General features: G+C 42.4%; 1 protein-coding gene across 1 annotated transcript in view; it reads right to left on the reverse strand.

The window, feature by feature from the left end:
* The window catches only part of KLHL29 (kelch like family member 29), a 234509-nt gene that overhangs the window by 129917 nt on the left and 86795 nt on the right, over positions 1-17797 (reverse strand). Inside the window, exons 2-3 of the mRNA XM_026068120.1 lie at positions 1096-1237; positions 1-362 (exon numbers count right to left, since the gene is read on the reverse strand). The exon at positions 1-362 is cut by the window's left edge and continues 214 nt beyond it. Coding sequence (XP_025923905.1) covers positions 1-362; positions 1096-1237 — 504 coding nt within the window. The remainder of the gene's footprint in view (positions 363-1095; positions 1238-17797) is intronic.

Raw genomic sequence — 17797 nt, forward strand, 5'->3', positions numbered from 1 at the left:
CGGCAGCAGCGGGCAGGCCATGTGGCCGTTGCCCACGGCCCCGTGGGCCGGGTGGGCGCCGGGGCCGACGCCGGTCAGGGAGGACATGCTGAGCGGCTGGCTGCTGGTGTACAAGGGCTGGCTCTGGAGGTTGACCACCATGTTGCTGAGGGGCTGGGAGGGCTGCTGCGGGAGCTGGTAGTGCGCCGGCAGGAGCGGGAGCTGGGGCCCCACGTGCGGGGGCAGCGAGGGCGTCACGCCGATGATGGGCGCCTGTGCGCTGGCGGCCGGGCTGAAGCTGGGCGGCTGGGTCATGCCGTACGAGTGGGGGATCAGCGCCGGCTGGCTCCCCGCCGCCACCGTCGTCACCCACGGCGCCGCACCTGGGGCACGGAGGGAGGCTCCCAGTGAGCAGAGGCGACAACGCGAAGCCCCCAAAGCCCCCACGCTTCCCCCCAATAGCCTCGGCGGCTTCCGCTTCCCCCCGTCCCTGCGGCGCTCCAGGCCCTGGAGCGCCTCCAACCCGCCAAGTGCATAAAATTGCCACCGCGACGCCAGCGCCATTGTTAAAATCCTCATCAGGTGACATGCGGCATGTTTACAATTTTATTTTATTTTATTTTTTTGTGCTTTATGCAGCTTAAGCGTGCATGTGCTTCCAGGAGAATTAACCTCTCTCCCCGCCGCGCTTCCGCGGCTCCCTGGCAAACGCTCTGTGCGTATAATCACGGCGCTCCCGCCACTACGGCAGGGCTGTAATTAGGCGTCTGGCATAGCGGCACAATGTATGATACGTGTCTGGGAGCTGGAAATCATTTCAGGTGGTTTGGGGCATAAAAGAGGTCTTAAAGTATTACAGAGTGCCTTTTTCTTTTAGTGAAGGTGGCGGGGGGGAACCCTTTAATGAACTTGCAGGCATCTTAATACATTTATATTAGCCCCGGCACAGAAGCGACTTGAGGGGTCTTTACAATGGGAGGAAAAAAAACGGCTAAAGAATAAGAACAGGCTCACAATGAAGTCTAATTCAGAGAGGTAAATGGAGATAGCACATTGAATTTGCTCTGAACGATTCTCCCCCTGCAGAATTACAAATAGGATTAAAAACATACATACCTGGGTTTTCATTCTCCCTCATCTGTTTAGATGGTGGCTCATCAGTGTCCCAGGGTGTAGACTGATTGATGGGTGTCTGTCCCCACCTAACGCTAGTTGCAAGTCCTTGAGGCTGATTTTCAGTCTTGGAAATGCAAGGTGTCTACCAGAAAGAGAGAAAAATACAGAATAAAAATGTTAAGAATGGATGGAATAATTAACTCTTCCTCATAGCTAGTAACCTTTTTGTTTGATTGCCTATTTGTTTTGGTCCAAGAGGATATCTGAAGATCTTTAACTATCATTTTCCTCCAGGCTGGCATGAACGTCTGCATGGAGAATACACTATATTTGAAAAAAAAAAACCACTTCTAGAAATTTAATAAAGCCACCATTAAAACCCTAGCCTTTTCAGAAATAAGTTGCTTCTTTTGCCTTGAAAATAATAAACAACAACTACAGTAATATCTCTTCAGACAGTCACAGCTTATATAAAAATGGGACAATCTTCTGTTTGCCCAGTCTCTTCCAAAAATGATGAGTTTTGTTTAGCACAAGGCAGGAAAAGAGAGACTTATTTACAACCGTAGGACAAATTATTGTAGAACAGTAAAGAGAAGTCTTACTATTTACTGTCTGTCAGCCCTTAAAATTGAATGCCAATAAAAAAAGGCAGCATAACAGTCATTGGCTGCTAAAGTGGGTATGTTGGCAGTTCCTCAGACACGTTAAAATAACTGCAAAGTAGGGGAAGGATCAGGGCTGACTAATCATCAAGGGGGATGCGAGCTGAAGGAGATTTCCAGATAAATAAATGATCGTGAGGGCTTCACGGCTAAGCCAGCCACCCCTGCAGTTTCAGGGGTTCTTCCCAAAGAGCCAAGCACGCCTTTGCTGAGAAAAGGCTCGTAGCAAACGTGGGTGCTCTACCAGGTCTCGTTTAGTTAACTCCGCGGCATATTTCATCGCTGAAAGATTAAAAGGTTTTTTCTTTTGTTTTCTTTTTACTGGTGTCAGAACCTCTGAAACGAGAAAACGGAACCAGCTGCCTATTACCGAGCAAGGATTGAGGATTAAAGCCATAAAGAAGAGGAGACCGGTCTCAGCAACCGCTTGTTTGCCTTAATCTGTGCAGTAATTTAGCTCCGAGGTGGAGGCACAGAGGTGACTCCATAAACGCGTGGGGTCATGCTGTACCAGTGACATCTCTGTCAACACCACAGACTTTTTTCCCCATCTTGGGTACCACAGCCCCTCCATGAACCATCCCCATCAACTCCTTGGCAAGCTCCTCCGCCCTGCTTCAGTGCTCACCGCACCCGACTTCCCAAGTTCCTCCTTCATTTTCTCCCTCTCTCCTTTGTCCAAGGGCCTCTGACATCTCTGAACGCTAATCCCCTTTTCCCCTTGAGATTTATCCCCCTCAGGCTGTGGGAGTCAGGAGTCCTGAGTCCAAACCCTGGTGGAGGATAGGGTTTTCTCTGCGCTGCTCTCTTTGCTGGCCAGCTGTCAGACACAGCACCGCAGATATTTTCCCCACTAGAAATGCTCTACTCTGTTAAATACAGACACGCGTGGCGAAAGGTAGTTCTTAATGACTTTCTACTAGGGAATCTTGAAGCGCAAATTTTCAGATTGTGTCCAACTGGATTTGCCTTTTTTTCAAAAATGAAGCCATTAACCCTTTCCATGTCAATTTTTTTTTTTTTACTTCTTTTCTCAGTTTTTCTTCTGCTGGTACCGAGGAAAACGATACCCAGGTTTTAGATACACATTTCCTTCTCCCCTCACCTTTTCCATTCCGCTTTTAGCTTTTCAAACCTTCTACAACTTTTGCAACAGACACAAAAATGACACTCAGGAAAGGAAAGATGAGGGCACATGCCGACAAGCAAGAGCTTTAAGATTCATTCTGCTGCGCTCAGTGGCAAAGAAAGGGCAGGGGTGGAAGAAATAAATCTCAATTTTGAAATGCTTTCTGTTTATAAATTGTCCTGTGAAAAGGCTAAACACTTTTCGCTTTAACATTGCACAAAGTCTTTGACAGAGGAGGAAATAATGCTGTTGTTGGTTTACCAGTCTATGGCAGCAATATTACTTTGGACGTAGTAAACTGTTCAACAGTGGCCAAAGCACCCTGCCTCCTCTCGGGCACATTCTCCCTTTTACGTGGCTGAAAGTCAAGATGTAGAAGGAAGAAAGTAAAGCACCACAATCACTCTCTGCCTATAAATCAGCTGTGATACTTTCCTCAGAAACCCTAGTATTTATCCCAGTGCAATACGGAGAATTTGGCTTTTTTTTCAATCATCAAAGGACAAGAGGATGTATAACTCAAAGCATACCCCACACGTGCCACGTTCCACATGTGGTACCTGCATGTTGCATTTCTTTGTTGTATGAACTGAATCTTGTAAGTGGGTTTTGAATACACATTTCACACTATGGAGCGGCATTGTCAAGACGTGCAGCACCTTGTGTAACTTTGTTACATCCCCAAAGCAGTGTCAGTCTAAAATAAGAAAACATTATTCCTGCGGCTTAAATAATACAGAACCATGCACATGCTACCATTTTAAAACAACCCATATGTTCTGTACAGAATGGGTAAGAAAGGGAGTATGTCATACAGCTCTCCTAAATCCTGCAAAAATACAGTTTCCTTTTTTGCAACTTAAAGCTCACTTTCCAACAAACTAGAGCAACACATCAGACACATATAAAACTGGTGGAGTTTGCACCCAGATCTGGCCCTCAATTCTATGCTTTGAGCATCAATAAAGAGGAAGGAGGTTTGATGTTTTGCTATCAGTAAATAGATACTTCTAGCCTGCTTCCACAAAGTGCTAGTTTTTCCATGAGAACATTTTCACCAAATCCTGCTTCTTAAAGGCTCACTGGATTTAAATGCACAAGTCCAGCACATTGCTTTTAAACTGTACTCCTAAGCTCGTGTCTATTTGATCAGAAAGAGCTATAGATCAGCTGGTATGAAATCGCAACACCTATTAATAAAGCAGGGTTTAGACAATAATGGTGGAAGAAATAGAAAATCAGCTTACTAAACTCCTTGGGTTTTTTATATTTCTGTACTCTGATCTAATTTCTGCATTATTTTTCTTAACATACAAAGGGTTACACTGCAAGTGTTACATGCTTCTGATCTGATTGCAGCAATTACTGATTTGCATATTTGGAAAGCAAAATTATTTCCAACATTATCAAACAGGGGAACTTTATGTCCATGAGCCCTGGCACATGATAGCATTCCATTTGATGCTTTTAATGTACAACACAAATGACCAAAAATTATGCTGTATTATGCTAGTTGTGTAAGGCGAAGAGATGTGCTCCATTAGTGATCAGCAGACTTCACAGAAACTAATTGTACTATGTTACACTTTTATCTTTAGCTTTCATGTCAGATGCTTGTTTGAATTAAACAAGAAACACATGAAAAAGGAAATGCATTAAAAAATCTACTGGGTATACATTTTAAAATACTGCCAAATGTCTATTTACATGAAAAGACAAGGTTTCTAAAAGGTGTTTTGAAGCCTACCTAGTCAATAGCAGCACTGACTACTTCACTGTCTGAAATTCATAACAGACAACAAAGATTACTGAATCAATCATTGGCATGTTTTTAGCAACCCTAAAATGTTTAATCTGTATTCTTAGTTAGAGATAGAGTGCACAAAATCCAAATTTGAGGATTTTTTTGACTTTTATTTGAAATAACCATTAAGAGGAAATCTAAATTTTCAGCTGAAGCGTACATTTCATGGCATGCCTGCAACTTTGAATTGTAGCAATGAACAGAGATACATTCAACAGAAGAGAGTTTGGAGATTGTGCTAGCTTACGTTTTGAATTTCCTAATAGTTTATCTGTTTGATACTCAATTAAAACAACTATTCAAATTAAAAGTTTCTTATAGTAGTGCTCGGTTCTCCCATTTCTAGTCCAAATCATTTAAGAAAAGCAAAATCCCTTTGCTTTATTTTTGAAAATTAATAATTCATATTCTGACCTCGTTTCTCCTCCTCACCCTGTCTAAAGCCAATTTTCCCTCTCCATCATAGCTGTCTCCAGTGAAGACCCTCTGACAAGTGGACAGTGAGGTGACTAACAAAGGGGAGACACATATAGCCATGATCAACTAACTGGCAGAACAAATATAAATAAAAATTACATCCTCTTACAAAAGTAGATTTTTTCCTATCCATTTGAGAATGTAATTAATTTACTTGAGGTTAACACCTTGAAGTTATTAATCAGCCACTAAACATCACAACAGCAATTCAAAATAATTCAAAAGGCCCTTCACTATTGGAGAGAACATCTTGAATTGAAACAGTAATCAGTGCAATGTCATTTTGCATGGGGCAAAATATCCCGTATTTATAAATGACGATTGATACAGAAAACTAAATGGGTGCACAGATTTTATAAGTGCACTGAAATGCTCATCAGAAGGATTTCACCTGCGTATTTATTGTTTTCCACAAATCAGCCAATTTAGGCTTCTGCAGTCAACAGATGCAAAAGGTGATGAGTAGCTTAGCGCTAAACCCCGTGTATAAACCAACACTCAGGAGCTCTTGTCTCGACTATGTCTTCCACCTTCCACCATCAAAATAACTCGTGCAGTTGGAGAGCTTGTAAATGAGCACCTGCTAGGAGTATCTGCAGCACATGAAGGCCCCAAGTCATCGGTGGTGAGCCTCAAAGGGAGAAGGGGTTTGGTGGAAAGCCCCGCTCTCCTCATGGGTTGCTTGCTCTAATGCTGAGCTAGTTAGCAATCTTTCCAGCCTTGGAGGACACAGACCATCCTTCTGCTTGGACCTCTCCATACCCCTGGCTCACACATGACTGTTCTTCCTTTCCACCTTCCACAGGAACTAATATTACTTCCCCCAAAGACATACAAAAAGTATACAGAGCTGGGATTAGCCCGATTCTCTGAAACAAAACTGGGTGCCCTTTCATCAAGCTTTTTTAAACACGAGACACTGGTGGTAGCAGTCTCCCAGTCCTAAGGAAATCAGCTCTAATGAGGATGTATGGACTGAACGGAGCACTGTGGAACCATTTCAGAGTTATGCGAGGCTAGTAGAGACAAGCTGCCTGGTTGCCAATTTTTTTTTTTTTTGCTCAAAGAGTCAAAAACCATGTCCCATAGGCAACGATAATTGGTGTACAGCTCGTAGACTGAACCTTATTAAATTAAAATATTAAAAACCTTCAGGTTCATGGGGCTATGCAGAATATCCTCAAGAAAGTTTGCAAGTTCACAGCAATCAGCTGGCGCTAAAGACAGAATTAATGATTCAGTCTATACTGCAGAAGTTAATATGGTTACTACTAGTTGTTTGGGAGGCATAGTTGCAACTAAGTCTGCCTTTAAGTCCCAAGTTTTCTGAATCTTAGATAAAGTAAGACCTAATATTTCAGTAAGACTTTTACATGAAAGGAAACATAACCTATCGTGCTACTACAAGCTATCACACAGTAATGTTGATGAAATTAAAAAAATGCCCACCAACAACGAAAACACAACAACAAAAGTTCCAATAAAATTCTCTCCAGACTCAACAACACAAAACACTTCCTGGGAGGTCCTTATAAACACATTTGAGCAATTTCCCAAGAGACTTGTAAAAGTGCTGACATATATCCCGGTACAGCTCAGAGTGCTAAAACCTCTTCAAACAGTTTCATGAACAAAAAAGAGCTAATCTGGATAGAGGGATCTTATTTGTGGTTCCTGGCAACCAAAATTATTTTACTAAGGCCTTCATTTAAAGTGATGGATGAGAAGTAGCGATTCTCTGTTCCAATTATCCGAAAGAGATTGGGAATGGCAGCTTAATACTAAGATAATGTATCCAATATGCAGCCCACTCTATTTTCTTTCCCCATTGAAAATAAAAAGGCTACGGCATATGCATGCATGGAGGAAAATACTCCCTCCCACAGCTTCAGGTTTTACAGCCTGTCATGGGTAAAAGCAACTTCARTTTAATGAGGGAATTCCTTTTAAAGCTGTTAGGTATGACTCGCTCTAACAGGTAATTGCTGATGGCTCTGGCAAGGATTTCAGCCTGAATGTGTCTAAAAAGCCCAGTGGTCTCTGCCCCAAAGAGTTCCCACTGCTAAAAATTATCTGAAACAGGTATGTGTGTGCATGAGGCATGCACATGAAATCTAAACCACACAGGGATAGGTCCTCAAAACTGGAGTAAATTCCCATACTATATTGGACAGGATCCCAAGTTTATTTCTGAATGTAGGTCAGTGGCCAAACAAGCTGGTGAAGATAGATGAACTGCTTTTTAAGATACAACGATGACAGCAATATGTCCCTAGCACYGGCTTGCTGGGCTGAGCTACAGAAAGGAAATAGTGTTGTTTTAAGGGAGGAATGTAATGTAATGTATTAAAAACCTAAAAGATATGGACAGGCCAGTGTGCAAGAGAAACAGAAGGAGCTGTCCTGCAGTAAAATCTCATTCAAGAACTTGCTCATGGGTGGAGAGAAGAACTCATCTACCTTACAGTTCCCATTACCAGGCAATTCTGCTATGACATAGCATTGTTTTTCRCCTTCCAAAGCTAATGTGGGAGCAGCGAGAAAGAGAATAATGTAGTTAACTCATAGGAAAAATGTTGGTACCCAGCACAGCAGACAAAAGAAGTCTTAGTTCCCTCTCGAGTTGAGAGAGTAATTCAATACTGACATCTTAAACTCCATCCAGCAACAAGCCAACCAGCCAGCGCAGGCTCTGGAGCACCGAGGTATAGCCTCCAGGTGAGATACATCACTTAGCGATGGGGTGCCGTCTGCATCAATTCCAGTTTTCCAGATGATTTAAAGACACCCCTCACCTTGAATTTAATAGCACAGCCTTGAAGGAACTGATACAGCCAGGCCCACCTCCCGGAGAGGCACAACTGCCTTTATGCTGCCCTGATCCCTGCTGCYGTGCATAGCAGTGATTCTTGCCAGCTGGCCTGTGAGCTGACCGTCAGCGTCTTCCCCCCACCAGCATCAACCCATCCTTTCCCAGAGCGAGCCCCTCTGCCGTCTCATTCTCATTTGTGCCCCCATTACCCTCCTAGCAAAGCCAGTAAGCCAAATCCCCAAGCTTTGGCAAAGTAAGGGAAGATAACTCTGTATCGAGAACATGTCAACTGCTACTGTCTCATTAACCCTTTCAAAGGCTCCCTGTCCACACCGGGTTCATGTTTTGGGAGACAAGGGGACACAGGAGAAATTATGGAAGAGGAGGGAGAAAGACAGGATAGAGGAAGGCCATGAATTGACTTCAGGTGGTGCCTCCTTCTGTCCACTGACTGCACAGTGCTCAGGACAATCACTGCTCTCCTCCGGGACACCATGAACACCAACGCACAACACTGTGTTCGAGTCCAGAAGCCCCACTTTGGCCTGAGCAAAACCTGCTCTGCTAACACCRTCTGCACGTAGATCAACTCCAAATCAGTGCAGAACCACCAATGTAAAATCATCTTACAATGGAGCAAAACATGCAACATCATCAACCACTAGGCAACAGAGAATGGGTACTGCTCAGCATACGAGAGCCATTTGAGGTTCTGTGGGGATCCTACAGCAGAGGCACCTAAATCCAGTTAGTCACAAATCCTTTTTGCCAGAGGGCAAAGGAAAAATGATTTTGTCCCAAATTTCCCTGGATTTTATTTAGATATTTAAACAGGACTTTAAATTTCTTTCTGGAACAGGGCCTCAAGCATTAGAAATAAAAACAGGAATAATTTAAAAACTAAAAGCTATGTCACTTCAAATTCCAATCCCTGCTTTAAGTTACTTCTATAGAAGTTCCCTTTTGTTGTATTGGATGCTGACATTTTACATTCAAACTCTGTGAATGCAATGTTTCAATTGTAGAACACACTCCTTGGCAGGAGAGTGCGTGTTCTCTGCCTACACAGCAGGCACATAAAATAAAAAAAAAAGAAGAAAAGAGTGTGACTGTTGAATAGTGCTGCATGATATTGCTGATTTATTAACTTGGCTTGATCAATATGGCTATCATCAAGGGCACATTTAGTTTGCACATAAATTTCACTTCCTAACAAGCACTTTTGTGTGTTCACTTTAGTTTCCATAATCTGATCCAGGTCTCAGGAAGCTTTCTTTAAGAGAGAACAGAGAAATCTTTTTCTAAAAAAAGGATCAAAGTATACTCAGCCAACTCTCAAACAAAAGGACAGCCAGTACTGTAGAAACAGCATGCTTACCTTTCACAGCAGAAAGAAAAATAAGCCTATAAGTCCAAATTTATCACTGCATTAAGTTCATCAACACCAGTTGAGATATTAAATCGTGGCTGAATTTGGCTCATAGCAATTTAAAAATTTCAACTTGCTCTGAGAGTCTTCCATCAGTAAGATACTAATTTAATGCATAATTTAAGCTCCACTGTCCTTTAGGTCAGCATTTGTAAATAATTAAAAAAGAACTAAAAATCTTTTTACACTTATGAAGCTGCCCCCCTTTTCTACTGTAATACAACAAAGACTTTCCAATCAAGAATTTATTTATTCTTTAAATCTTAAAGTAAAAGCCATATGAAAGATGAGGAGAAACTGATATACAGGATAAAACAATTAGCTTTGGGATATGTACACTAAGACTAATAAATTTCACATCATATTTTGAGGGAGTGGAGGAGGAATCCCAAATATATTAAACTTTATTCAAATATTATTCAAGTGTTCAACCAAAAGCATCTTATGAAGGTAAGTTAYGCAGCCACCAAAATTAAGATGTGAAAAACAGGAGTAATGAGCTGTATTTCTCAAAGAAGATACACACTTTAATAATCCATCGGTTTTCCTATATGCAAGATAACATCTAAAATCTGCCTCTTCCTGTAAYTGGTCTGGTCACGTGAAAAATCTGGGCAATGCAGGAGAAACACAAACATGTTCCACAGTCAAAACACTGGAATAGTATACCGCATTTCTTTTAAATCTGAAATCACGTATCTCAATGGCTCTTATTAAAAATCTTTCTTTTTTCTGCACAGACAGATGAAAATTCATTTTAAGGTTCAAACAAGTCTGTGCAAAACCAGCTCAAACCCAGCAGTTTCCCAGTTGGTTCTTAAAAGAAGCTAAAGCTTCAACAAGCTGTTCCGCCCAGACGTGACTGGCAGGTCCGCTCCGAGAGCAGGAGGTCTTCAGGCACAACCTTGCTTACATTCAGATTCATAGCTTGAATAACACAAGTTCAGTGCAGGATCAGGCAGTTGGACGGCCATTTGATTTGATTTACAATAGAGCGCTAATATACACTTTTTCTGGAAACACAGTCACTGCTTTCTCCATTTTTTTCRGTCTGTAGTTTTACATCCAGGCACTCCTGCTTATTTTTGCTTCTGTATCTCCAAGCTACCGGTAGGAAGATGCCTGGTTCTTCTGTTTTCCTTTGGCAGGACTGATCCATAGACTAGCACAAATGCTTCAGCTGCCTCAACCATCATCCTTCTAAAAGATTTATGGCAAACATACTGCACACCAAGCCATAAATCTAGCAAACAGCTATTAGACATACTTTGCTGTCCACAGCCACACAATTTAAACTAAAACAGAAAATGGTACAGCTGTGGCTAGTGTTACTGGTCGGCCTGCCAAAATTGTATTATATTGCCACCCACTTCTTCCCGGCACCTCACTCCTCTCAGTTTTGGGGTGTGAGTCAGATGAACCTTCAATACCACTCTGTGCATTATGGCAACATGTGATGTTGTATGGTCTTTGGTCATGCAAAGATAAATTGGTACCTTTAAGAACTGGCTCTACTTACATTTCTTCCAACTGCAAATGGTTCTACATTCCTTTACTTTTTATTCCCTGAGGATGAAATTTTTTCTCGGTGTCCAGTTTTGGCCATTGGACTCAGTAAGAATAGGACAACCACAAAGGCGGGGAGTTTGACCAAAGGCTTGGTACTTCTGAAAATCCTCTATTATGTATCTTTTTAATAAAATTTACCACACTAGTAAAAATATAAAGGCTTCTACTCCCTGTGCTGCAAGGAAGCTGATGCAAAGAAAAACCACCTCTAAAAATACCTCCCATTTGCTCAAGAAAACTCAGGGCGATGGAGAGGAAGAGAGGGGTTATTGTGAGCCTGAAATAACAATACTTGGTTCTGTAAGCCATGGAGGGAAGGATAAGTTATAATTAAATAACCTTCAGCAGGGATACCTAACCTCTAAGAGCAAGTTACGATCTGATCTTCCTAATTCTCCTCCTCCGCTTCTGCAGGAGGTCGGGCAGGAGCTGCTACCTCCGCAGTGATGGGTGGGTAATCTCCAGGCGAGGTGCAGGGCAGGCAGTGCCCTCGCGACACCCGAGGATGAACTCGGGGAGCAGCAACCCGTGGTCAGGGCAGATAATACCACTTAAGAGGCAACGTGTCCCCCTCTGAACTCACTGTGGCTTTCAGGAGATCTAAAGGTAGTTTTAGCTGTGCTTTGTGCAACCATCACCTCCAGAAGTCAGACAAAGCCTTGATTTGTTGCAATAAAGCCTTGATTAGAGCACGGAACTATAAATATCTAACACTGCATGTTGGAATGGCCATCTCTGGTCAGAAGTATTGATCGGAATGAGAGAAGAGTCAAAACAGGAACAAACACCTTTCTTTTTTTTTTTAATTAAAAGCCAAATAATTTCCTTTCCACACACCAGATAGAGATCAAAAGCATTTTTTATTGCAATCTGAAAGCTCCTGTCCCACCCACAGACACCAACACAGTTTATGCAATAACTGCTACCCTCAGACAAGTACTAACTGTACACCAGAATATCCAGATCTGACTAGAACAGAACACAGAGACTTATCTTGTTTTTATATTTATCGATGATTCTGTATCAAATCCAAATGTGGATCACATGCTGAACCCCTTAAAATCATTGAGTCATTAAGGCCAGCAAAAGAAAGCTTGGGTCCAGTTTACCCTACCAGCTCCAACACCCCTGCTTCAGAAGAGGCCACAGCGTTTGCAAGATGAAAACACTTTAAATGGATGTATATATGAATATAAATACAAATACATCTCCCTTCCATGCACAACTAAAATGTGAATGATATTAAAATGTTTATCACTCCTTCTTTCCAAAGAAAGTCTAAACAGCATGTACTGAGGAAGAAAAACAAGAGRTAAAAGCTAACAGACCAGCTGAGGATCTGTTTTCTAACGCTGCATGTGATTAATTATGTGATTTATTTTCAATGACTGGTTCAATCAATCCTGATCAAATTAACAATGACAATGATCAGAAATACCAGAGAAAACACAATACAAATGATTTGGTTCCAGGGGATCCAATCAAATAAAACAGTATTAAATTAACCAGTGATCGGATTAAGCAGAAGTTGCTGTAAGAAACATATCAGTACTTCGGGCAATTTGCTGTATCTGTAAGGTTACCATTTTCAGCTCTTCCTAGAGCTCTAAACAAACTGAACAAAATCGTTTTTCTTCTTTCAGTTCTTAATATGGGCTTCCTAGATATCACAAGGAGAACGCGGAATTTAGTATTATCATCTGTATTCCACAATACTGCCATATCCAGGGCCCCGTAAAGAAAAAAATACACACACTCACACACAGGCACACATATACACATGAGAGTCTGTCCCTTGAGGAGTTTACAGTATACGTACAGGATGGAGAGATCAAAGGGGACAGAGTATCAGGATACAATCAAAAGGACCGAAAACCCCATTTAATTCTACAATGTTAGCAAAGCTCAAAGATGAAAAAGCTACCGTTCAACAAGAAGCATTAATGAAAGTTGCCAACGACACAGCTGCGAATGTAATTCTTACCTATAAATCAAAGTAAATGCAAGTATCACATTGAAAGTACTTCCCTGTGCTGTGCACTGACCTACACCTTGACAAGTCAACGAAGTCCTAGAGCACTGAACAAGAGAGGTGCCTTAAAATACCTGGAAGCTAATCTCCGGTTCGGCTGAACTCATTAATGGACTGCTGCAAAGGGACTTCTTGTCCAAAACTCTAGGCATAAGAAGGGCTGGGGACAACAGAAACTAGCTCATTTAGAAGAAAACAGAAAAACATAAATGCTGAGAGTTAGAAAGCAAATCCAAATACCTAAATTCCTGCCCTTTTTTTTCCCACTGAAAGAATCCTTCAAAAGATAAACTGGATGAGGAGAGGTATTTCATATGGCATTTTAAGAAAGCCACTTCAGAAGAATAACAACAGGTAGCCCAGCCTGCGAACCTCGGCACCACGTGCTATGAACTGGGCAAGAACAGACATCGGCCTCGTGGACTTGCCACCAGCCCAGCAACGCTCTACAGTAACACAACACAGAGGAAAATGTACAGCTGCCAATCTTGCTACGCTCATTGTGGGGCTAAAGCACAGGATTTCTCCCAGCTCTCTTCAAATCAAGGAGTGTGCATGTAATCTGAATAAAGGCCTAAGCACATGTAAACAGGTCAGATCCAACTCAACACCGTCCAGCCCATCTGCGTCTCTTCCAGAAGCATTCAGAAGTCACATGAGAAGACTCCTTCCCTGTCATCCGGCATGGTGTCACRTGAACGTATGGATATATCTTGTCTAGCAACCGTAACCAGATGCGCATGTCTGTCCTGCGACCAGGTATCTGTCATCTGGCAGGACCTGGTCCTTTGTGGTCACCCTGGGACTTCTCAGGCATGTAGGCCAAGCTAAGWATTTTGAAAAGCAATATCTGTTCTACAGGTTGTAGGTCTGTCCCRAATGAAACCACTGGAGACAGACAGACTAACTTCACAGGGCTCACCCACAGGATCCGGTGTGCAGGCCACGTTCGTGCGTCCTATCCTTGCAGCTCGCAGTTAGCGCTGCAGACATTAATAGTGAAGGACTACCCTTCTGGGATTTAACGTTTGACAAGCTCCTTTACTTACTGAGCTTGAAAAACTATTTTGAGAAATATTTCTCTCTCTCCCCTCCCACAGCTGAAGCCTAAATATTTTATCTTTGTTTTCAGCCACCATGGTGAGTATATTTTAAAACCTCAAGTCTTTCCAGCCAAAAGACATTCAGCATTAAGAATAAGAATACAGCATTTTTTTCTCTTCTGTCTTCCCCCTTTCTGTTCCCAAAAGAGTATTCTTTTTGTATGTGCAGTACTTTTCTCATGCTCTCCCTTGCTAAGATTTTTCAGTCTCACTGCGTTTTTTTTTCCATGAGTATTCTCAGTTTCATTTTCTTACCTTATTTTCCCCATGTCTCTATCCTTCTCCTCACCCTTTCTATCACACTTTCTTCTAAGTGGAATGAGAACCCAATTATACTCCTGTTAGAACTGAACTTTCAAATCCATCATGTGCTAGTGGGCTCAAAATTAGGCAAATAAATTCCTTCAACCCTACAAATTAAATTGAGTCTTTGCATATGTTCTTTTAAGAGCACAAAGATGTCAAGTATTCACCCAGCTGTCACAAAATATGATGAGCAGGCACTTTGTATTCATATAGATTCTCTAAATCATTTGTCAGGTTTAACAGAAATGCTAATGGATCCAAAAGTAAATTCTAATCTATCCTAAATATCTAGYTATTATTTGTATTATAGTAGGACTTAGAATTGTCAGTTGAGGATCAGGGCACAATTTCAGTGCATTACACACTTTGCACACAAAAGACGAAGATTTGGATGATATGCAGGTACTATTTTGCACTTTCTCAATTTTTTTCTCATTATTTTAACCAACATCCTCCTCGTAGATGTACTCAACTTCATTTTAAAATAAAAGTACCATCAGCTTGCGAGCATGATTACCTGATGTGTCTGCCATTGAAACCTAGGCTCTTGAATTTGGTAAGCCAGCACCTCTCTCCCAGGTCTAGATTTTGAATGAAAAAAGCTATCACGAAGGTTAACTTTGCTCATGCTTTGTTTTAGTCAAACCTCACGATCTAAGGGTTGAGCAAGAYCAGACGCAGTGTGGGGATGGGAAACTCCTGAGAAAGACCTGGGAGAGCACTGGTCGCTCAGGACCTTCCACTTTGGAAGAGAAATGGTGCTAGCAGAGGCACTGCTTCTCCTTACAGCAAAACACAGCAATAAAATTCACGGCACTTTCACAGAGCTGCCGACATTGGCAGGCTGGACATTAGAGAGCTGCGTGCGCGACTGGTCCGCTCAGCTACAGCAAGTCCRGTAGGTCCCAAGCATCCCAGACTCGCTGCCCCGGTACTAATCATCTGTAAGGTATTGCACGCGCGGCGAGGTTGGCACATTCAGGGGACCTCTGGTGTGCCGAGCACACCCCAGAGAGTTGCTCTGTACATACGCCGTGGCTGTTTGTCTAGAAACCGAGCAGGTCACCGCTTAAAGCAGGAGGGCAGCAGAGCCGGGCTGCCAGTGATAATCCACTGCCAAAATCAATAACGTTGGCAAGGTTGCTTTACAGATATTTACAATCAAAGGACACCTTTTGCAAGAATATGTTGTCAGTCCCGTTTGCTTGGCCCRGTTTCAATTGCTGTAATTACATTTTTGCCTGCTGAATATTCCCCTGCTGCTCGGCGGAGACGCTGTAGMCCTCACGTCCAGTCCCACGTTGTTCCTTGCTCTCCACCATGGGACAACTGCCACGCAGCACAAAACCRGCCGCACTTCAGCAGGGGATACAGCTTTCCCTGCATATGGTTTACATGGCAGCTAATACCTACAAAACTTTGTGGTTCTTAGAGCTGAGAAGTGTAAGATACGGTTGTYAAAACATGATTTATCTGCCTCTGGAACTAGTCTTCTTGAGCCATCTTTTAATATCCCTCTCTTTCATGAGTAAATGTATACATTTAAATTATTTGCCAAAGGTTGAGCTAGGTCAGGCTCAGCTTGTATTTTTCTATTTCATTAATAACATTAAAATATCTATAAAATACGACTGCCTATAGCTTTTCAATACACAGCTTCAGGGAGCTCAAGGCCTTTCCGATCCAGCTCTGAGAGCTAACTCCACTGGGAAACTAAAAATCTCCCTTCTCAGTGGAATAAACCTGCTGTTTACAGCTGGATAGGACAGTAAAATAGGAGGTTTTAAACCCGTGACGTTTCCACGTCTGGAAAAGCTGTCACTTGCCCAGCACAGTGTCTTACCCCCAGCTGTAAGCCCAGGGGCCTTAGTAGCATCAGCCCAACCGTAAGAGCATCACCGGGAAAGAAGGGTATAACTAAAGCAGTTTAAAAACCTCCCAAGCCCCTTTCTACACTTCAGAAGACCGAAGCTTCCCCAACGGCAGGGAACTCCCATTTCTGGCTGTGTGCACGCGCGAGCTTGCGTTTCAGAAACTTCTCAGGGGTGCCGAGGTGACTGGCTACTGCCCGCCGGAAATCCTGGCTGACGCTAGTTTGGGAGAAATCCCTCAATGCACCCCGTGAGACAAAGCACCGTTTTCTTTCTTTTTTTTTTTTTTTGGTGGTTTGACGTTTTTATTTTATTTTTAAAGATGAAGCAACTGTTGGAAGCTGCTCGGAGATAGGATCTGCTAGAATAAATTGTATAAAGATGGCTTTGTGGGCAAAGAAAGATGTGCTAAATACGAGTCATCGTGAGACACCTTTGGTCGTACTCCCTGAATTCCTCCTGTTTTCCAAAGGGACCATTTTGCGTGTTTAAACAACTCTGCCATTTTAAACAGACACCATTAAGCCTATTTTAAATCACAGTGTAAAAAGATTAAGAAACAGAACAAGCCCGGCAAGAAACAGAAGCAGAAAACACGCATATAAGACAGACTTAATAAAATGCGAGTGCAGGGATGTACTCCAGAGGATTTGCATTTGTCAGAGGGAGTGGAAGGGAGGTGAGAGCAAGATGAGAAAATAAGAGATGAGACAGAAAATGACAGCAAAAAGCACCRGTTCAGGAAGAAAGAAGCAGGCAGGGAAAAGACTGACTTGCAGATAAGCAAAGAAGCTGCGTCTAACACGGCGGGGGGATTTTTAAATGCTCCGCTTTTACTTACTAACATCACTGGGGTTAGTATAACTAACCGGGTAGGATGTAGGGGCAGCAGTTAAACGGTGTAATGCAGGTACCTAATTTAGGTGTCATGCCTCCTTCTCTCCATCGGCTGCGTTAGCAGCTGGAGTCTGGCAGCCCTGGATAACAAGTGGCCTAAATTACTCATCGCTCTCCGGAAGGCAGGAGCCATTGCAAACCCTCCGACTATGCCCCCGTGTGCGCTGCAGCAGAACCACAGTGAAAAAGGGGGGAAAAAATGATGAAGAACATCATCCAGCTACATTACAAGCAGAAGAAAGAAACTCAGGAACTCTACGAAGAGAATGATGACCAAAACCGAAAAAGATCGCACACTGGCAGTTAAATCATCTGTGCAGAAAATGTAATGTAAAGAGATTCAAAAGAAAATGCAGTCTATGTAGCTGTACCCTCGTGCATCTAATAGGACAAAAGCAAAAAAGTCAAAAACTCTCTCTCAAAAAAAGGGAGTGCATAGGAAGGAGAGAGATTTTTTTTGTTTTGGAATATGTAGTTCCTAATTTAATCTTAATCCACTCTGACATTTAACCTCATAGATAATTCAGTATAAACATTTCATGCAGAAAAAGAATCCATAAAAATAATAAAATAAGAGCTGCTCGCAAGGGCAGTCTCAGGAAAAACTG

The sequence above is a fragment of the Apteryx rowi genome, unplaced genomic scaffold (genome assembly GCF_003343035.1).
Source record: "Apteryx rowi isolate R43461 unplaced genomic scaffold, aptRow1 scaffold_269, whole genome shotgun sequence".
NCBI classification, from domain to species: domain Eukaryota; kingdom Metazoa; phylum Chordata; class Aves; order Apterygiformes; family Apterygidae; genus Apteryx; species Apteryx rowi.